Source organism: Taurulus bubalis (assembly GCF_910589615.1).
Source record: "Taurulus bubalis genome assembly, chromosome: 7".
Taxonomy (NCBI): Eukaryota; Metazoa; Chordata; class Actinopteri; order Perciformes; family Cottidae; genus Taurulus; species Taurulus bubalis.
The window spans coordinates 18833093-18855662 of NC_136595.1; the positions used below are offsets into that span (position 1 = coordinate 18833093).

General features: G+C 40.0%; 1 protein-coding gene across 1 annotated transcript; it reads right to left on the minus strand.

Moving 5' to 3' along the window:
• Positions 1 to 35: 35 nt before the first annotated feature.
• On the minus strand, positions 36 to 18005 carry LOC306738739 (guanine nucleotide-binding protein subunit beta-4). Its single transcript, XM_079220645.1, has 10 exons — positions 17934 to 18005; positions 12019 to 12264; positions 11549 to 11587; positions 10810 to 10916; positions 8474 to 8537; positions 7536 to 7698; positions 6798 to 6864; positions 5884 to 6085; positions 4921 to 5137; positions 36 to 4617 (listed from the first exon to the last, which is right to left on the minus strand). The coding sequence occupies exons 2-10, from the start codon at positions 12073 to 12075 to the stop codon at positions 4511 to 4513; spliced, it is 1023 nt and encodes a 340-aa protein (XP_079076771.1). The 5' UTR covers positions 12076 to 12264; positions 17934 to 18005; the 3' UTR covers positions 36 to 4510.
• Positions 18006 to 22570: the final 4565 nt, after the last annotated feature.

The window sequence follows — 22570 nt, forward strand, 5'->3', positions numbered from 1 at the left end:
ACATTTTTCTGAAGGAAATCATCTAGGAGTTTTATTCTTGGTTAGAAGCTTTTTATTGGTTACAATAACTCATGGCAACATATCAGTATCACCAAGCCACTGTACAAATACAAAAAAAAGGTCTGGTGTGAAAAAGACTATAAAAATTATTCCATAACAAGTGATTATAATTTCACACAATAGCACTGTAAGATAATTATCATGGCACCAAGTCCCTGGTCTTTACTGGCTTAAAACATAAAACAATAAATAAAATTAAAATGTCAGAACAGTAGGTTGTAGAGTCAAAGGGCAGTGCATCATTTTGTGATGGTGCTGTGGTGGTGATCATGTGACAATCAATTCAAGTGGCAAGGTGTCATTGAACCAGAAACTTTCCATTTCTTACATCTAGATATTAAATTTGGAGTCGTGCAAACGCGGCAATCAAAATACTGCCTGAACTTGTGCAGCAGCAGCAACATGTTCACATCTGCTCTTTGAAGTTAAATGTTGGCACTGTGGGTGACGAATGGCAATTTACATTGGAGCGCCAAAAACAAAAAAAATACTGCCAAACATACCACTCCAATGGTTCAAAGAAGTCACAGATCTTGGTACTTGAGACAATACTGTAAATGCAGCAAATGTTGACATTTCGTAACACCACAAAAGTTGATTCAACAGCTCCATATCAGTTGTATAGTGAAGAGAATAAACTAGTGGAGACTTCAGGTAAATACAACATAATGTGAAATTAAATGAAGTCAAGCACCTTTTTGATTAATGAGTGAACTGCACAGGCACGTAGAAGTGTTACTATTCCAGGTTCCAGCTGCTAATACTGCTGAATTACACACACAGCGAGGAAACGGTTGCCTGCTGAATACCACTGTCGGAAATAAACACAATCCCCTTTTCAGCTACTAAGGGCAATGGTGTATTTTCTTCTTCCAATTTTACACAGCTCATAATGTCCTAAAAGAACAGGGTGGGTTTTATTTGAATAGTTTGACATTTTGGGAAATAATATGCTCATTTTGCTTCTGGAGGAGCAGTAGGGAAGACAGCACTTTAATTTCTGTACGTTGGAAAATAACTTAAAAAGGCTGCTGCCAGCTAGCTTAGCTTAGCACAAAGAGTGGAAACGAGGAGGAACAGCTAGCATGGCTGTCCAACAGTAACAACGTCTGCCTAGCAGCATCTCTCGAGCACACAAATTAACACGCTGGCCATTTAATATGTACAAAAACATGTGTAAAAATGCGTATTCACCAGTCAAAGGGTGGGTTTGTGCCTAACCAGTTGCCAGACAACAGATGGAATTGACATTTTTTGTTGAACAAATAAGACACGTGTTTATTAGTGGGCTTCAGACAGAGCCAGGAAGTCTTTGTGCTAAGCTAACAGGCTGCTGGTTGTAGCCTAATATTTAAAACAGACAGACATGAGTGTGACGTGAATCTACTTAACTGCCAGAAAGCAAACATTTCCCAAAATATGAAACTATTCATTTAAATAAATGTAATCTTTATCCGGGACACATGGACATCTGACATCTGCTGCCTGACTTTAGTCTAATAAGCACTGTTAACTTGATAACATGAACGTCCATCTTCAGATATAAGCAGTACACCGGTTTGGTCAGACAACAGACGGGGTATGAAATCAAACTGATGCGACTTTAATTGATGGATATGGAGAAAGCTGGCACTTGAGTAGTGAGCAAACCTTTTTTTTTTTTTTTTTCTTTTTTTTTGTCACATTGACTAGTTTTCAGTTCACAGCTCAGAGTCTGTGGATAACATTGGCACACATGAGGAAGTAACACTTAGATCTATATGTTACCCACATACATCAGCAACCCCCCCCCCCCTCACACATACACTGATATGCAATACATATCACATCCTACACACCTCAAAGATATTCTCAGACTAAAAACTAAAACCGTTATTTTTAACATTCTCTCAAAATGGATTAATTAATGCAAAGCCAGGTAGAAGCAGCTAAAACATTTAAGAACGTAAAAAGGTAACTAGAATCACGGCAGGCCATAGAGGGGTTTCATTGATAGCCGATTGAACCTAAATAAATACTACAGTGGTAGTGTGCGGTGGTGGTAGTAGTAGAAAGCAGAGTTGTATAAAAAGCTTTAAGAAGCAGTATGGAGCTGCATGTGCTTGCGTGGTTTTCTGTAAGCATGCTTTTTAGTGTTCACTAGCATCAGAATGTGCTTCTATTGGGAAAAGAAAAATAATTAGCATTCTCTCTTATTGATCAGTGTGTAAAAAGAAATAGTAAGAGGAAAAAATTACTGTAGTCGATGCTAGTATTACCTTCTATTATGAATGGTATCGTAAGGCAGAATGGAGACACAATAGTGCCACATCTCACAGGAGCACGAACCCTCCTTCATCCAGCCCATGTGGGTCCAATGTATATATTCAGAGATAGGCACCTGAGACAGCCGATGGATAGGTCCAACTCACATACATTATGTGTATTTTCTTTTTTTAATTAAGCCTTTAGAGGAACCAAAATAATGGAAGATATGTGATGAGAAAATACTCACAATCAGAGACAGCACTTCTATGAGTAAATAAGTCACATGTGTTCAATGGTATACATTTGTACTACAGTTTGTGAGTGCATGTCTAGCTCTCTACTAAGTGTACATTTCTGTCTACCAAGTGTACTTTCTTCACAAGCAATATTTAACAGTTCATAACATGTTTTTGGTGATGGAAAAAAAAAGTGTTAAAACCCTTTTAAAAAAAAAAAAACTTTTTTCTTTTTTCTTTTTTAAACACAGGCTTGTGGCGGCACTGGTGTGATTTTGATGCAGCTAACATGATTTCAGTTCCATGCAGTCGCTCAGTTCACACCTTGTTGACGACGAAGAGGACTCATTGATCCTTCGCTTTGAGAAGAAAAAAAGATAAAAATGACATGGCGAGCTCTGACAGACATCCTTTCTTGAGTCCTCGAAGGCCTCTGACAGTCACTACTGTCTTTTATGGTCCTTTAAATATCCTCACGTAACGACAGGCCGCTCTACCATTTGTCCATACAGGCCTCAGCACCATTACAGGCTCACATGTAGAAGACGGCTTCTGCTCGAGGAGAACGCATCTCTTTGCGATGCCCTTCTCTCCATCAGTGTCATTTGTACGGGCAACTCGACATGCTCATCTCAACTCTACGGAAAAGTAGATTATAGGCCACAGCTGACAGGTGATATTATGATGCCAAACCATCATTTAGGATTGTTGGGTTATCGATCATATCACATAGCTGTTTGCATGGAATTTATGTGGTTTTCAGATATTCAGCATCTGAGGATTTGAAACCACACTCCATGCGAGTAGAGGCCAAGGCAGGGTCTCCAGTTAAATACAGTTTTCTATCTTAGCCTAAAATTCACCAGTTTCTACTTTGGAGCTGAACTTGAATCCAAACTAAAAACACCACTTGTTGGTTTTGAAGCGTGCTCTCTAATCATTAATCACAGCAGTGTGGTGGTTTCCTTCCAAATGAATAGACTGCGGTGAGGAATGCCATGGGTCGTGTTATCATTCACTTGAATTTGCAGATATAGGATGCATGAAATACACTTGCTGCCTGTACAATAATACACACATACAGATGAGGAAGGTGAGTTTAGCTGGGCCAAAGTATTTTTTTTTTTCAAATTGTTTTTGTTTACGTGCTAAATCCTCTTTTGTTGCTGGACAAGTGGGCTTTATTTAACAGAAAGTACCAGAAACATTATAAAATGAAAGGAGGCTTTTTTTAGGTTAAATTATGATACGTTACTGTGTCTAAATTGTCTGACACTCAATCTGGTACTCACACAGGATAAAATACGTGTTTCTGGCAAGTAGTAATGTGAATATGTACAATAGAAATAAAACATAAACCCCCCAAAATCATAAAAAGAAAAACTCAAGGGTGGGAAATAAACTACAAAAATATATACATACACATTATATATGCATATATTATGCATATATACACACATAATGCTGTACATATATACTGTTTTTATATATACATTTACATATTACACACCGACGCTCATCTTGTTTGTTGTTTGTCACGCTAAAAGATTAAGATTCTCTTTATCGTGCCCTAGAAGAGAATTGGTATAGGGGCAAAATCTTTTTTATTTTTCCTTCAGTTTTTCTTAACTCATCTCTTTCTTTATTTTTGATTGGACAACTCTTCTGAAAGGTTCTTATTTATGTTTCGGTGTGATGGCTGGGTGAAAAATACGTCACTTGGACAGGTAGAAAGAGTTGGTACTTTCTCACAGGTGGGCAGGTCACCAGCAGAGAGGAGAACTCGGGGGGGGGGGGGGGGGGGGGGGGGGGGGAGGGAAAGGTGTGTGTGTGTGAGTTGAGAGGACTTTGGCTGACAGAGTGCACCCCTCAGGTCCAGCCCAGCAGATGAGTTGGGATATGTGGGGTGGGGTTGCAGGGAGCAAGTTGGAGGGCAGTGATTGAGTACAACAAAGGAAGAGGTTTGTTTAGTTCCAGATCCGCAGGAAACTGTCCCAGGAGCCAGTGGCCACAGCCATGCCGTCTTCTGTCACCCCTAAGCAGCTCACTCTGTTGTCGTGGCCAGCGAGCACACCTGGAGGTCAGAGAAAACAAACCAGAGTCAAAGGTTGGTCACTTGCTACTCATTTGTCTGTTCATATCCTGCCTAGGTCAACTCATGCTTGATATTAGAGTTAAATCTTTTGGTCGATTACTCAATTTACAGGTAAAAAGAAAATTACAGGTAACTATTGATTAAATCTAAATTCATCAAGAACAAAATCTAAATATTCCAGTTCCTAATATGAACAAGAAAATAATGGTCGGGTCATCTGCCACCTAAGAAGAAAAAAATTAAAATAAAAAATGAAATGACCAGACTTCAGGCATCATTTACCTGCACGTTCGCCTTTCAGAGTGTCCCAGACGTTGCAGTTGAAGTCATCGTATCCGGCCAGGAGCAGTCGGCCGCTCTTGGAGAAGGACACAGAGGTGATGCCGCAGATGATGTTGTCATGGCTGTACATCATCAGCTCCTGGTCGGCCCGCAGGTCAAACAGCCTGCAGGTGGCGTCGTCTGAGCCCGTGCCAAAGGCATTCCCATTGGGGAAAAACTGTGGGAGGAAAAAAAAAATCTAAATCAAGCAGTCAGGACTGTGTCGTTAAAATCATCATGTTATGATTACTTCTCCAGGGCCAGAGCTTCTGGGAAGAGGTTTTCTTTATAGAGGCAACTTGTCTTTCTCAGAGCCTTATGGACCATCTAAGGCCTATATAAGAGCATACACCCAAGATAGTGACCTGCTTTAAAGGAGACTTTGACATGTGGAATACTGCAGAGGCAGGACAATGATGACCAATAAATGGGCTAATGAAATGTATTCATATTTTCACACATCCACCGATTTAGATTACCACGATAAAAATGCAATAAAGCAATAATAATCTGGCTTGTTGGACCAACAAAACAAAACAAAATATTCTTTAGTGGGTTTGAGTCTGTAAATTACAAAGTATAGACAAACCTCCGCAATGTAGTAGTATTTTATTAGTTGCTTTGAATAATATCCTCTAATTATCTTTCAATAGTTTCGTTTTTTTTCTCGAAAAGGAATAATGCCGTTTATATTTCTCACTATGCAAGATGTTCTGGGTGGTTCGCAACTTCTAGTGAAACGGAAAGAAATCTGCTACTTGGAAAATGAATCATTAACGAGAACTCTGAGAAACTCAGAATAATGAGACTTCAAAAAAGGCACAGTGTTAGATTTTACAGTTTCAGGAAACAAAGAGATTGAATCATAATCAAAGTTGTGTGTGTGCACGTGCGTGTGTGTGTGTGTGTGTGTGTAGTACTCACAGTGACGGCGTTGATGTCGGACACATGGCCGGTGAAGGACTGCCTGCACATGCCATCACGAATGTCCCACAGCTTGGAGGTGGCGTCACAAGCTCCTGACACAAAGGTCTTGAAGTCTGGGCTGAGAGACAAACTCATCACATCGCCTGTGTGGCCGGTGAAGGTGGTGGCCTGCTGACCTGTCTCTATGTCCCACAATGCACTGCAAGAAAGGAGGATGTGCTTAGGTGTGAGTGTCCAGAGACAATAAATGCTTTTACATGAACTGCTAAAAGACAACATTCTCAGAATCAGAATCCGTTTATTTGCCAGAAATGTTTACACAAACGAGGAATTTTACCCATTAGACATGAGACGTTAGACGAGACAGACAACAACAACAACAACAACAACAACAGTGCAGTGATATTTTAATCAAGTATAAGATAAAGATAAAGTGCTCAGACAAACAGATAACGTTAATGTAAGTGTATGTTAAAGTTAAAGTGACATGTGTGTTTAAGTTAAAGTGTATGTTAGGTGGCATGAGTGTTTAGATATGAAGTGTGCAGGGGAGTGACCGGTAAGAAGAAAGAAAAGAATAGGAAGGAAAAGAAAGAAAAAGTAGTCCAAAAAATAGTCCGAAACTAGCTCCTATATTAACAGAATTTTCAGATTTATGTGTATTTTCAAAAATGTTCTGCAATTATTGAAGGACTATATGCATCTTTATACAACTCTGTAGAATCATGACTGACAATGATTCTCCAGTAAGATAGTGAGAGTAAGAGGATGAAGATTGGAGAGGAACTTTTGTACATTTTTATTTGATATGATGAAGCATCTGTGTAGCGTGATAATAAGAATAGTTATTTCATGTAAAAAGCTTTCTATTCTTTAAACTGTGCAGGTGAGAGCAGAGGGTTGTTGCTCACCAGGTGGTGTCTCCGGAGCTGGTCAGTATCTGGTTGTCATCCAAGAAACGACAGCAGGACAAGTAACCTGGAGGTAAACAGCGTCAACATCAGATAAGGAGCGCTCGGTCCCGTCTCGCCGGGCACTCTTCTCGTTAACTAATCACATGCTAGACTACCACAACTGAATGTTTACTGCCGTGCTAGTCCTTCACAATGTTGCCTTATACAAGTTTTAATCAGGAGTGGTAACTTTTCCTCCACCCTATTCCACATCCTGTGACATGAAATAAAAAACTGTTGAGTTGAAATGGGTCTGTTCATCCAGCATTACAGCCCTGTGGTAGAAAATGGCTTTAGTATTAGTGAGACTACTATTAAGACAAATCCTGACCATGATAACATAGTTCTAATAGGACTAATTAAATCTGCTGTAAGCAAAGTTCTGCTCTATATCATGCTCGCATTGCAGAGAAAGACAAAACCCAAACACAGATCTCTGCAAGGGAAATGTGAAATTAACACTTCAAGAAGATATTTGTGCCAAGAGACATACATATAAATAAGTCTGTGAAAACGCATGAGATCCAGTGGAAAATAACAGCTTGCCATTGTTTAACTCATTGAACGAGCCAAAATGTCTACACTCAATATCTGAAATCTAAAATTACACTGAAGGAAAAATGTAACAAGAAAAATTCTCAGGGTTACTGGTTCCGTTGAGTCCATTGATAGGCTTGTATTCATATTATTTCCTACCTGTGTGTCCGGGTAGCTCTCGGGTGACGCGCACGTTGCCCTCCCGGGTCTTCAGGCTGTATATGGAGCAGATGTTGTCCAGGCCTCCACAGGCCACATAGTTCCCAGAGGGGGCGTAGGCGCACGTCATCACCCAGGAAGAACGCAGCGGGATGGCATGCATCTGAGGACGAGGAGAGTCAGGAGTAATTTATTTACTTAACACAATAAAGGAAGTAATGTTGAGCTTTAGAAGGTCAATTAATGCATTTCAATCTAAAAATCATAATGATAGTGTTAAATCATCAGCGGAAAAAATCCTGCCACTTCATGTCTGTACATCAGACAAATTAAAAGGAGGCCTTGTCTGGGTGGTATTGTTGCAAAAGAGGCCAATAACCATCATGTTAACATAATCATATCATGAAACATGATACAATGATGTGATATAAACTAACTATTGAGTGCAAAAGGACAGCGCAAGAGAGTCTGGGTAGTTTGCTCCCCTGCTTATCGCCATATAGTTTATGTATTAAAGGTTCAGATGGCGGTGAGGTTTTATGAAAAAATAAAATAGGCAAGATTTTTGATGTTTTGGAAAGCGGTCAATGAACTGATTTCTCACATTCCCATGTTTACTTTCACCATTTTACCAGCCAGATTATTAATTATACAAATATATAAAGAACTTTCAGGCAGCCACATAGCGGCCATTTGAATGATGACTTGTCACTTTTCCCAACATATTTACAAAAGTATTGTGTTTAAGAGAGCCAGTGCATAAATTACAGCCTGTACTCTAGTAAGTACATCTGGACAGTTGATTTTGCCTCGTCAAAGAATCTTCACAAGAAGAGGGCCAGTGAAGTTTGACAGGAGCAGCACATTACTGATAGCAGAACACTTCTAAATGTACTGTTCTTGTACATAATATACGTCCTGATTATCAATAATCTCACCTTATTTGTTGTGTAGCTGTCCCAAATGATTAGCTTTCCATCTTGCGAGGCACTGACAAGTAACCTGGAAAAAAAGTTAAGAACAGCAGCATGATGCGTGGTGCACACATTAGAAAAATAAAAACCACAAGGTACATGCACCTTGATCATTAAAAGCAATGAGAGCCAGCAGCCACCAAACAGAATACTGTGCTATACCGTCTGAATTAGTATGAGGTGCTCTGTCAAAAAGCATTCAGCGTGAGCTCCCTACTCTTCTCTACCAGTCCCCATTTCCCTCCATGTTAGTTCTTCATCCAGGGAAGCCACTTAATGTCCCACCCCATGTAATATTCATTACCCCAGTTATGTAAAAGTCCTACTGTCGAGTGGGAGGCTGAAGCCTGAGGAGTTGGAAAAGCACTAGAAAGAAGCTGGGGTGTGGCAGCAAGAAGGGACAGCATAAAGGATTTGCAAAGAGGATGGTGGAAGTAGAAATAGTTCGTACAGAAATACAGTTATAGGTGGTACAGATGCCAAAACAGCTGGAACCCCTCCCTGCCTCCCTCCCGATACAGGGACAGGAAGTGGTTTGACGGTGCTATGCTACAATCAAGAGGAGAGCCATCAAGCTATAAATGTCAGTGACTGTATACAAAATAAACACTGGCCTCCTGCAGGGTCATCCAGAGGGTGCTGGGTGCACACACACACACGCGCACACACACACACACACACACACACACACACACACACACACACACACACACACACACACACACACACACACAACGTAACAGCCGATGCATTATCCACTGCAGGCAATACCAGTAGTTTTTACTGGTGAAAAAAAATAGAACTAATTTGCTTAAACACACGTGTGAGATCTATAAACAATTTCATCCCTACAAAATGTTACCATAAAAACAGAACTACTTTTTGTCTATGCCATCCTCCAGCTAATTTTTTTTAATGGATAAAGACCTGTGCACTTCATGCATAATATTGGGAAAATATGATTATTGGTGCTCATAATTGCAGCAAACGGTTAAAAAAGCAGTTTGTAAGTTCTAAATTTAGTGACAACTCCATGCGAGCGGGCACATTTGCAGTCCAATCTGAACGAGAGGATTAATTGTGATCATCATAACATTTGGGGAAAAAAAGAAAAAAAGTGGAGATCTTACAAACTGCATCTTTAAGTAAATATTAAATAAGCTATAATGGTTGAATGTCTCTGTGCCCAGCTAATATAATTACTGTGCTCAAAGTGAGGGCATAAAACAGTGCTAGCACTTAGATGTAGAGTAGTAGTGGAGGTGACAGTAGTGACATTCGATTATGGTGGTATTAGTCATATTAGTAGAATAATAGTAGTGGTAGTAGTAAGAGTAGTAGTGATACTGGTAGTAGTAAAGCCCCACACCTGGGACTGCCGTCACTGCCCCAGTGCATTGCATTGAGAGACAGATGGACAGAGAGAGAAAGATAAAAGGTGACACAGACATATTAAACACAGCAATAATAATAATACCAGTCATAAAAAAATTGAGAACCCCGACATCTTTGGTATTTGTACCAGTATATATTTGCAGTGAGAGTTGGTAGTTGGTTCTGATGCTGCCATAACTGTAGTTATGCGACACTGCATAGCCTAGATAGAGTCAAGTTGGTGGTATTACAACTAATGTAAGAAATTAAGTGTTAAGTAAATTTTCCAAGAAAGCGATTAAGTCAGACTGGTGATTTTATTGTAAAAGTCCTGCACTGTGGCTGAAGGTGTGTCCATGTTTCCCTGGACCTGAAACCTGCATGCTGTCAGCCCTTGGTGGCACTTTATTGCCCATAGCTGTCATACTGCTGTACGCACAGGGAAAAATTACCTTCAACGTTCATACAACCCTGATAAAATTAGAAAACAAAATAGACTCAACAGTGGTGATCATAGTTAGCGTCCCTTTGTGCTTTTTAAGCTGTTGTTTTTTTACTCTTGTCTCCTGTGGGCCACTGTAGATTAATTCATGAGAACTACTTATAATTGTGCTTCAGTGTCTTCAGGGATAAAATGAGACTATTTTGAATGAAACAACCAAGCAAGTAACCTCCACATAGCCAACAAAGGACAACAACAAACCAACCACGGCATAAAAAAAAATTATATACTCTGCTGGACAACATTTACAAAATGTTGAAGATGAACTGAGGGTGTAAAATCATTCTCTTCTTTAAGGCCTCAAACAGACAATAAAAACATTAAATCAGACAAAGAAGAAGACAATGCCATAAAAAAAGGTTAATTGTCTATTCTGCTCAACACTAATACTTGTAATAATTAGTCTGTAGAATTACTACTCTACCTGGAGTCGCTCCCCCAGTGCATTGCATAGATCTTGGCCAGGTGGCCCCTGAGAGTGCGTCGCGTTCGCATCTGTATCCGGCCCACTGAGTCCAGACCAGCTGTGATCTGCCAAAACACAGGAAGAAGCGTCAGCAGTGTCACTCGAGGCCCACACAGTTTTCCTTAGCACATCCCCCCCCTGGATGCTAGCTGAGGCAGCAAAAACAGACAAACATCACCCAACAATGGACCACGGCAAAGAATAGTAGCTTATATTTTTGTATAATGTCTTAATATGGATTCTGTGTGAACGCCTGAGGAATTTCTAATGCCCATTTGAAAACTTTGAGAAGTAACTGACGTACACTGACGGTAGTCTGTAAATTTGTGTTTGCGGCTGTGTTTTTTCTAAGGTATTCATTCACAAGGGAGATTGTCTGACCTAGCTTCAGTCCACATGTGGCTTGAACTACTACAGAATACAGACTGCATTACTAGTTAATGGGACAAAGCGTAATGCATCTAGTCGGCTCACCCGAGCGTTGTGCCTTGTGAAAATTTGCAACCTCAATTTTGTTATCCTGATGCATTTCATATTCTTAAATGGTTTGGGCCATTTAGAGTAACATTAAATGTCTTGAACACTCCCTCCTTTAGCAAAATACGGTAGTTGGTACCATGACAATTTGTACAACTGTACAGGAAAATACACCGCTGATTGTTTACACAATATTCTAGATGTGGAGAGCAAGTCTTACCTGTGACAAAGTGGAGTCACTACAGGCTTTCCTGGCATCCTGCAAAACAACAAAAACACTATTAATCCTGTAGACCAGCTAAGTGTAACACATGGTATCACTGCGCAGACAAACGCACACAAATAATGTAACAAAAAGACAAATGCACAAAAATATCTGGAAGAATTAATTCTAAATAAGAATCAGAACAAGTGCCATACGTTATTGCGTATCACAGAAACATAACAGAATGATCACACAGCAGCAAGTGACATTTATCGATCAGTTCCCACGATACAATTTCTGCACGAGAATGGAGGTGGTTGATTGACAAGTTATATGTTGAGTGCGTCACCGTCTCATCTGAAATTGTGTGAGTCACAGCTTGCAGTGAACAGACAGTGGCACTCGTGTGATGTACAAACACAAGTGAGCCACACACACATACACATCAATGTAAATAAACACGTGCGCACAAAATGTCGTCGTACCCGGATCTGATTGCGTAGTTGCTCGGCTTCCTGCCGCAACTGTTCCAGCTCACTCATTGTCCTTCTGTGATTTGTTCAGGCCACACTCCGCTCCAAATACTGACAGGGCTGGGGAAACACACGTGCCTGCACACCCACACTCACGCACACACACACACTCACACACTCACTCACTCACCCCCCCCACACACACACACACACACACACACACACACTCACACTCACTCACGCTTTACCAGCTGACACCTGCAAGACAGAGAGACAGAAATACTGTGAGTTCACCAGGCAGACGGAGAGTGAAGGATGGGAAGTCTCCCATCAGACAAACATAGGTATCCTGTATGGGTTCAGACCAAAGGAGGGTGCTGCAAAGGGGTGGGGCTGGATGGGGGGGCCTGGAGGGTGGCCTGGCTCTTCAAACACCCCCAGTCTGGTTCAAAAGGCCATCTGAGCCAGGCTCTGACCTTTCCTGACTCAATCAGCCTTTTGTGTTGTTCATTGCGCTGTTTGCTCGGCCCGCCCCAAGAGCCCCTACTTACGTGTGTGTGTGTGTGTGGACAATGAGCAGATCTGGAAGATAAATTTGACAAAATGTCCAAATGACAAGGAGAAAATATATGTATATATATTCATCTGTAGGTAAATCAAGTGAGGATGTATTTAAATGCGTGTCTAGGTTAGGTATGTCAGGTCTGTTGGAGCGTGCACCCGTATGTGTGCATGCACATGCGAGTTGCCACTTCCTTTACCTTGGGGAGCCTGAATGTGGGTCACAAAGCACTTAGACACTCCTCAGAAATGTTTGGACCACACCCCCCAACCCCCTCTCCTCATTTTCCAGGCTGTTTTACAGTCTGCTGTCTAACCCTCCGAGATTAAATTTTCAGTTCCAGTTTCTATAATTCAACAATTACACCGAGTCCAGCCCTTCCTCTCCACAGGAAATCATGTTAATGTTAAGAGGAGGTTGTTTTTATCTTTATTTGTGCAGAGGCTCTAAAACCATTGGTCTCAGTCACTTCTTCAAACCTAATTTGTTTTACAAATAGCAAATAACTAACTAAGACAATAATTTGATGTTCACGCTGCTACAATTGCCTTTTGAGACACTGAATGTGTGGAGAGCTACTCTTTCCCATTCTCGGTTCACTTTGTTTGGCCACAATGCCTCTGCTCTGCAAACACAAGAGCGCAGGCTTTGGACTGCTCGTCGAGGACTCTCGTCTCAGCCAAGGAGGTCTTTGACAGTAACGAGGCATCAGGGGCAGCGAGCGTTGCAATGCTTTCAGCTGCCTTGGAGTGACGTCACTCTCTCCTCCAGCTGACGCAACCCCCCTGAAGAGAGGCTCTCGGCGTCAGCCTGCCTATGATGTGGTGCTGCTCTATGACTGGCATGGATTCATTAAACTATAAGCCTCTGCCACTTAAAACAGGGCGCCTTGTGGACTGACAAAACACCAGGTATGACCTTCTACGCTGCTAAATAGTTTGAATCAATGGTTTTCAGCTTGGGGCTTGTGCTGTGAAAGGCAACAAAGTATACAAGAGGGTCGAGGTGGAACATTACGCGGGTATGATGGACGATGACGGTGAAAAACGTGATGTGTGGTCCCATCAGTTTGGATAAAACTGGCAGCTCTGATTTTAGGCATGCCATGGCAGTGACTTTCAGGAGGGCCTCATGAATCGTCTTGTTCACAAGTGGATGATACATTTTAGTCATATGGAAACTAAAACAGGCCACTCATTACTTCAGATGTAACCAACCACAGCCAATAGAGGCCATCACACAGGACTAGATAAAGTCTACCTTTAACAATTTATAGACATAAAACTCAGTGAGCGGTGTGACTGGAGTCATGCAGCCTACCAGCCGGGCCAACTCAGGCCCAGAGTATGGCACAGGATCAGGAGTGACAAAGGCAGAGCTGTGTGTTGGGGCTGCCTATTGTTTCGGATGAGGCTGCCAGCTACAGTAGATAGTGCCGCTTGGCACCACCGCAGTTGGGTCTCTGAGACTGACCAGGGGAGGCTATAATTGCTTCAGCCCTTCTGACACCAAGCAAACAACATGTTCGGCCTCATGCTGGAACTCCCAGTAGCCAGTGGGAAACTAATGTGTCCTAACTGGGACCAACCACCTGCCGTCTGCATAAGCTGTGTAGGTTCAAAATATAAAAAAAGGTGCACAAAAGGCAGAAATAGGCATATCAGTAAACACACTTTGAGACTTTGCATCGCACCCATAAAGCTTTGCAAACGCGCAAATCTCACTGTTGTCCTTTTCTGGTTTCAAAGGCTGCATTACAGTGAATACTTTTTATAGCCACATTACTGGTGACTATTTATCAAAAATCGCATTATGAAAGTATTTAGCGAAAGCACCTATGGTCAACTCTACAAAATTGATAGAGGAACAGTGTCTACTCCACTGATAATAAAATAAACATGAATTATGACCCAACAAAAATATTTCTAAAATAATATTGCCGACAAAAAATATATTTAAGTTCTGAATTGTACTGGTATATTAGAAAAGATAATCAACCTGGCAGATTAATAAATCAAATGAATCATAAAACTGATTATCTTTATCACACAATTAATGGAATTATCTGCTGAAGACTTCCCTAATATATATATATATATATATATATATATATATATATATATGGTTCAGCTGTCAATGTTATTAGCAGCTGTTGCACATCTTCATAATTTACTTTTAAGCCAGGTTAACAATGACAGCAAAAAATTATCCATTTATCACATTGCCATGCAACCTTTCACTTTCACTTTTATACCACTCAGGGGGCAATAGAGACAAACAGAGAGATCTCCTTAACTTCTCCATAGTAAAGTCATTGTTAGTTACAAGCCACGATAGTCACTGGTTCCCATAATGAAGCTCAGTCACAATATATTTGTTACAGGACACACTGTCGCGTCAGTGTGTGTCACTGCTGACTCTGGGACCGTTTATGTTCTGCAGGAAACATGCAACCATAAGACAGTGAAGTCCAGAAGTTTATCAAAACTGGATTCACATCAGATCATTACTCTCAGCAGCCTATTTTGTATTTAATTTAAATGTGTCAATGAGACCTTCTGTTCCCTCGGGCTCACATACAGTAGAAAGTCACATCTGCCTCGATCATGAACAAATACTGGTGAACAGAGCAGCAGGAGGTGCAGGCAGTGCAGCTGCGCCCAGAGCCACAGGGGCCCGGCAACATGAAATGGTCAGGAAGTTAAGGAATTGACATTTTGAACAGGTCTAATCAAATTGTTGCACGGTAGTCCACTGTGAGCACTTAATATCAGTGTTTACAGTAAGATTTGAATATCATCATCAAAATCACATTCTATAAAATGGGTCACAACCGTTTGTCTTGGAATTTCCCGTCATAATGTTTAGAAAATGTACAAAATGTACCCACTTTCTGTACATATTAAGACATTTTGAGGCTTTACAGTAGCTTAATCATTTTGTTGTTTATGCCAAGTCTCCTAAATTGTTACGATGTGTTTAATTTCTGATAAATTAAGTAACTTAAGTTAATATGTTCTGCTCTGCTATTTTATTGTATATATATATTGAGTATTTCCCATACTTAATATTTATATGTTTACTATGTAACTTTCTTGCTGCTGCCACAAACAAATTCCCCCCTTGGGATGAATACAGTATCTATCTATCTATCTATCTATCTATCTATAGGCTCATCAACTTAATGCATTTTTTATTTATGAAATATACCTTTCGAGAATACTCGATTGTCATCAGATGATCAACTTTAAATTTGGTTAAACATCTAACAAAAAAAATATGCTGACACTCATCTGAGAGAGTCGTCAGAGAGACGATGCCAGAAGTCATGAGTGTCTTTACTGGATTGACAGGAAACTCATTACGGTTCCGCGTGTGAAAGTGAAATCTGAATGCAGCAAGACGGCTCCAGCCGGTGTAAACTTGTCCAGGTAACCCACTAACTATTTCAAACATCCGGAGAGTGGAGGAAATACCTGGTGAGAGGCCACATGTCTTCCTTCTCGTTAGCTGATGTTTGTATTACATCATCCATGCATTGTGAATTACGAGGTAAACGTTTTATTTTGCCTCTAATGACACAGGGAACACAGTTAATGAATGTGTGATGACACACGTTGATCACAGGTTTTACTCCACCTACACCAGACGGTTAGAGAATGACACATATGCAGTCACAAAACAACAGTTTTGTTCAAACAGGTCCTAAGTGTCATCCTTAATCTGAAGTGACCCATGACCCTTTTATATGAAACGCTGAGATTTCCTGCTTGTGTATAATGGGTGCAGTTATAAAAAACGACAGCTGTTATTTCGCTGTTACCACAGGTTAGTATCTCTGAGGTTTAGTGTACGTTTAGTAGCTTATAGCTGTACAAATAAGAAATGCATGAAGATACAGTAAATTAGTGCTGGTGGTATAGTTGATATACATGATATGACAACAATACATGGTCGCGATACAATTCAAATGAAAGTTAAGAAATTATATTGCGTTCCTGAATATTTTATTCGCCCACCCCTACGCGCCAGACGCACAATATCATTATTGTGAGGACAATATATTGTCTTTCATTTTCCAAATTACTGTAAAATGTGTTCAGTGCTTACTTTTTCTGGCTTTAGGGCTCAAACTAACTTTTTGTTTTCATTCATCATCTATTCATCCACTGACTTTTTGTTCAATTTAATTTACTACATATTTAGTCTTATTTAGAAAAAGAGTAAATAGATCTGTCACAATTTCACAGAACCCACAGTGACGTCTTCAAACGTCTTGTTTTGCTCATATTTTTGATTCACAGTGACACAAGACTGAGAAATGTAACAAACCGTCCATTTGAGAGGCTGAAACCGGAGAAGATTTGGAATTTTAGCTGGATCCTTAAGAAATTAACCGATTATAAAAAATTCCCCATATCAATACATTTTCTGTGGATCAATGCAATAGTTCAACTTAAATTTGTATTTTATTTAAATGAACAGTGTAGGTTATCTACTTGCCCATAATAGCCACTTTTATATATTTAAAATGATAATTTTAGTAAATCACAATACATCTTTGAGTTTAATAGGTCACTATGTGAGAGAGCACCACGCTAAAACTACTCAAACCTGTAGGTATGTTCTCACCATCCCCAAATTAAGCTGCAGATTTGACAACATACATGATTAAAAACTGTAACTTCCTCCTGTTTGTCATACATCATTCAACAACAACCCACTGAGCTGATGTATTACGTGTTGACTGTCAACAGCAAAGACAGGAAACCATCAGCTACATCTTATGGAAAAACACGGACTGTGAGGTGGCGAAATTAAAAAGTATCAACCATGTTTACGAAATGATCTTCTTAGTCGACTACGTTTCCGATACAAGCAACACAGTGCACGAGCCTCGCGCGCCCCGTCACGCTACCAGTTGCCGCTCGGATGAAGGCGCACTGACATGCATATTTAATAGTAAAAAAGAAAGAAAAAGAAGCTGCGCAGGGTTTCGTGCAACCACTAATGAGAAAGCTGATGTATAAAATGGGAACGGATACGTCCCCAGTAGTGGAAGGTTTTGCCCCCGTAGTTCCGCGTAAGAGTCGTTTGACAGCCTGTTAAAAAAAGGCCGCGTTGGTATAGCAGTGAATTTTCAGATTTGCTTAGAGGAAGAAAAAAAAACAGCATTGAGGCAATAGTAGCCTGGGAACAGTTATGTCAAGAGCTACATTGTTGCTTACAGAACAGACCACATTTTAGACTCGCGGACATTTCTGCATCTCACCCCCGATAATAGACAAACTGAATCCGCCGTGAGCAAAACAGGAAATAGCCTAAAAGCCTCCAAAAATATCAAGACAAGACTACACGTCCTTACCTGAAACCGGAATTTTTATTTTTTTTGCTGTTGTTGGCTCTGTCTGTCCTTTCCTATCCGAGACACACCGATCCGTTTTTTCACACGACAACCATGATCCCGGCTGTGAGAGAAATCGCAAAAAGGCAGGTGTGTTAATTTGACGAAAAATAATAATAATCGGTTTAAGGGAGCATAAGCGAACGCGACTCGGCTCAGATTAGACTAAAATTTTCACCAAGTAAGCTAATCACCACACCCATGAAAGTGGGAACATGGCAACAGCCTACACGGAGGGGTTCGCGGTGGTCGATAGATCGATCATTCGCGTTTTATAACCAACATAACGCGTTATAGAATATTGGTATCTTTATAAATCACTTTTTATTGAAGCCAGTACTCCAAAATAATCGACCTCTCAGTTTCCTTTTAGCTTGGAAATACTTATAAAACGGGTTGTGGGACCTACTGGTGAAATGGTACGGTCCATCAGCCCCCTCAACAAAAAGGAACCGAATGGGATACAGGAAACAAATTTCAGACCTGTAAAGTCTGAAGTAGTAGAAGTGATCCAAGTGGACTTCACCCTTCACCTCAGATTTGCAAAGACACCATTTAGTCAATATTTACACTCTTTGATTTAGTCAAATAACCAATGCAGTGAAAAAAACAGGAGAGTCATGAATCCACTATTACAGTGTTAAAGGCTAGAGGTGAGGAGGGTACAGTTGGCTGTTTAACCTATACATGTAATCTATTACCAATTGAGACTTTGCTTTGTTAACTGTGAGCACTATTGTACATTCTCCTGTTCATTTTGCAAGTCAAAGCAGTTTTTATGTACAAAAAAAGCCTAAACTGTAGAGTATAAGTGCAAGATACAAAATCAAAGGTGTAAGTATGTGTGTATGTATTTGTATGTACACATATATACCCTTATTTATCTATTTGCATGTGCATTTTTATGTACATGTAGTGCACATCTTTCTTCTAGAAAATCAATAACAATTTGATACAAAAAAAAGATACAAAATCAAAGGTGGTAATAATGCAGCTATTCAAAAATAACTGTTTTACTTTTCTCTTGTTTATGTCTATGTAAATTGATTATGGTTGGCAGGTCATTTAAATATGTCACCTTAGGTTCTGTGAAATTGTGATGGCATTTTCATTCATTTCATTCCATAAACCACTGGTCAACAGTTTATTCAATGAGGCAAATCATTGTTTGTGAAAAAATATAGAAAATAAAGAGCTGCAAAAATCATCATATGCTGTTTATCAGCCACTAATTTGATAATTCATTTTGGAAGCAAAAATAAATAAATATCTGGTTCCAATTTCTCAAATGTTAATATTTTATGCTTTTCTTCGTCTTCTATGACATTGCACAGAATAGTTTTGGGTTTTGGACTGTTGATCGGGCAAAACAAAACATTTGAAGATGTAACCATGAACTCTGGGAATAAAATCAAGAATTAGATTCATGAATTAAGAAAATACAAATTAGTTGCAGGCATGAAATGTTTCTCATAGATGATCGAAGTGATACATATAATATATATACAAAGGGCTTTACAACAGAAGCAGTTTCTTCTGTTGTAAAGCCCACTACTATAGCTACACTATTGAAACTCAAATAATTTACAGTTCATCCAATAACTAGAATACAGAACAGTGAAGATAAACCAAATTTAAAGCTGTAAAATTTGGACTGTGCCAGGAGACATCTGTGCCAAGCCTCACCCCGGCACACCACGGTTGGCCTGCAGTGGGCTCATTGAAAAGGACCTCTCCATTAGGACAGGATGAATTTTTAATGGGGCCAATGAAAGGGAGCTGTGGGATAGGCTTTTCCATTTCTCTGCACGAGCCACAATCAATGGAGGGAAGATGAAAGTTGCCCAGCCCTTGGTTTCCTTTCGGAGTGGCATGTGGTCAGATTAAGTCTGATTGAATTCACTCACACAGCAGTAGTTTAGGTGTGTCAGACCAATTTCCCCCAAAACACATTATGAGGATTAGGATTAGCATGATAGCAGAAACACATGTTGCAGTTGGGTTGTCATCAGTGCAGCCTGGAAATTAGTAATTATTAAAATATAATACATTATTATATGTACAGTATGTGTTAATCATGTTTCCGGACGGTTGTTCTCAAAATGAGAACTAGTTTAATAATTCCTCCACATTAGCCTATAATTCACTGCAAATAGCTGAATATTCTCACATACAAATTAGAGAAATTGGATGATACACACCAAATTGTCCTTACATCCTCACAATAACGGTTTTATTGTTACTGTTAAATGTACACCATGGTGACCAAAGATACACACACATGTGTTTGCCTTAACTTGTTTTAAAGATAACATAATCTTGGGTTTTAAGTAAAAGGTAAAATCATTGCCATAATAGGTTTCAGCCGTTTTGTATTACTGGTTGATTTACAGGGACATACAAAATAAAAATAAAATATAAACCTCCATAAGGAAGTATCAACTCCTCTGCTCTCTGCCTCTAGTGAGCAGAAATACTGAATTTATTAGCCAGCTGAGAATCAGAGTCAAGGTGTCCAAATGCACATCCTTGGCCAATCAGGTCCCTTGGCCCATTGCTTGGCAACCAAAAGGAGAGGGAGGGAGCAAATTGACACTGTAAAAATAGCACATCAATAGCCTGATGTCTGAAAAAAAAGAGAAAGACACACATGTTGGTGAGGCTATAAATAGCCTCCTGGAACAGGTATCGTGTACAGTATTGCAACTGTATTGTTGCCCATGAAAGAGACATTTTTGCATTGATGCAAATTCATCAGTAATGTACAGTAGTAGCCAGGCAGCTGAAGGAAATCATTTGAATGTAAGGGAGGTTTTAGGGCTCTAGTTGCACGTTATTACTGTGTATAGGAGCCTCAAAACTAACAACAGGTTGGCATTTAGACAGCAGTTTTCTTCCTCCTGTTTGCCATCTGATGTTTTTCCTAGATGCAAAATCACAATGGCCTCGGCTGCAATCACATTTAAATTTACAATAATAATCAATCATTTGTGCGGACAAGTTTGCATGCAAGAGGGGATATAGGGATATAGGGTTCAACGGCTTACATAAATAACTTGGATGATATGATATGGATGAAATTGTATGATGATGCATCCCAATGAGCTGTATGCTTTATCCAGTCTTTTTCATATTATCTCATCACTACAATGTCACATTGTTAAAATGGGTCATACACATGTGTCCTTTGTGTCACGGAGGAGTCGAGCCAAAGATAGATCTATCACTTCCAATTCAGTTTCACAGGACTGCTCAAAAATGAATCCCAATATGTGGGTGATGAAATCAAGTGGCGATAATGGGATGTCAATTTGAAGAAGCTTCTTAATGCCTATTTTTATCTGCACTTTCCCATTTTTTTGCCCACATGTGGTGATGCGCCCCGACGACCCCCCATGTAATACTTCCACTGTATCAAAGGCAATTAAAAGGTGTACCAACAGTAGGACCTTAAAAGGCTTTATCAGGGCCGTCTTATCCAACAGACATCTCCCGGGGAGGCTGGCCGTTGCCAGGGTAACCCTCACAAATGGCAAATGACGTCAAGAAGGTAGGAGAAATACCAGGGAGAGCCAGAGCTGTTATGCATAATGGATTATTGAAAAAAGGGCCCTCTTGAAGAGTGCAAAGTGACTTAAAATATGCGTGCCTCGCTGGGCTCGCCACCACTTCTCTCCCCCTCTCTCTCTCTCTTTTTCTCTTACTGTGTCTCACTGTGTGATGAAGAAAATAGATGTTGACAGTTTCAGGGTTTTACTTGCTGACTGGCACCGCATGGGCTTGACTGGCCCAATTGAAATCATCCATCCTGAGTCAAACACTGCTGATGAACTATCTATTTAAAGGACACATTGTTTCCCCCCATATTAGATCATTTTAATGCCATTTGTAAATATAAGTTATCTTATGCTATTGGCTGGATGTTGCTGTGTCTAGAAATGAACACATTGCTGATGTTATGGTGTAAAGTCTCCAAAAAACAAAACCTTTGTGTTTTGTGCTCAAATCAGAATGCACTGCATTTAAACTGAAGAGAGAGAGAGAGAGAGAGATCATGCACATTAGCTATTATTATACCAGCAGATCCTTTGTTGGTCACATCACAAGGATCCACAGTGACATTCACGAGTAGCTAACCTTATTAGTAGCAGAGGAGTATTCAGAGGAGATCCCTTCACACCATGTATAAGTCCAGAGCGTAACTACCAGCAGTTTACTCTGTCCTTGTGTCAGTTTCTTGTCTAATCTCAGTGCTGTTGTTGGCTCATGAGAGACTGCCACAGCTCGGTGAAGAGCCCTAATCATTTCTGTGATAATGCCTCTCATGTTGTGTTGGAGACAGCTCAAATTCCTTTTTGTCTCACGTAGAGAATAGAATGAAAATAAGATATCGTCCCCTAATGTGGAATGGCAGACAGCACAAAAACATGTACAACAGAACATATGATACATCGTTACTGACATTATATATATATATATATATATATATATATATATATATACACTGTATGTTACAAAGGTAAATGCAATATTTCATATTCATAAAGACTGAAAGGCATCATGTTTTAAAGATGCAACATCATAAATGTTTCATGTCA

Excerpts from the sequence above, each read along its gene's own strand:
- LOC306738739 (XM_079220645.1), bottom strand. The coding sequence starts at position 12,075 with ATGAGTGAGCTGGAACAGTTGCGGCAGGAAGCCGAGCAACTACGCAAT. Across the intron at positions 7,699-8,473 it reads ACAGCTACACAACAAATAAG|ATGCATGCCATCCCGCTGCG; the intron begins GTGAGATTATTG and ends CCTCGTCCTCAG. Across the intron at positions 6,086-6,797 it reads AGCTCCGGAGACACCACCTG|TGCATTGTGGGACATAGAGA; the intron begins GTGAGCAACAAC and ends CCTTTCTTGCAG.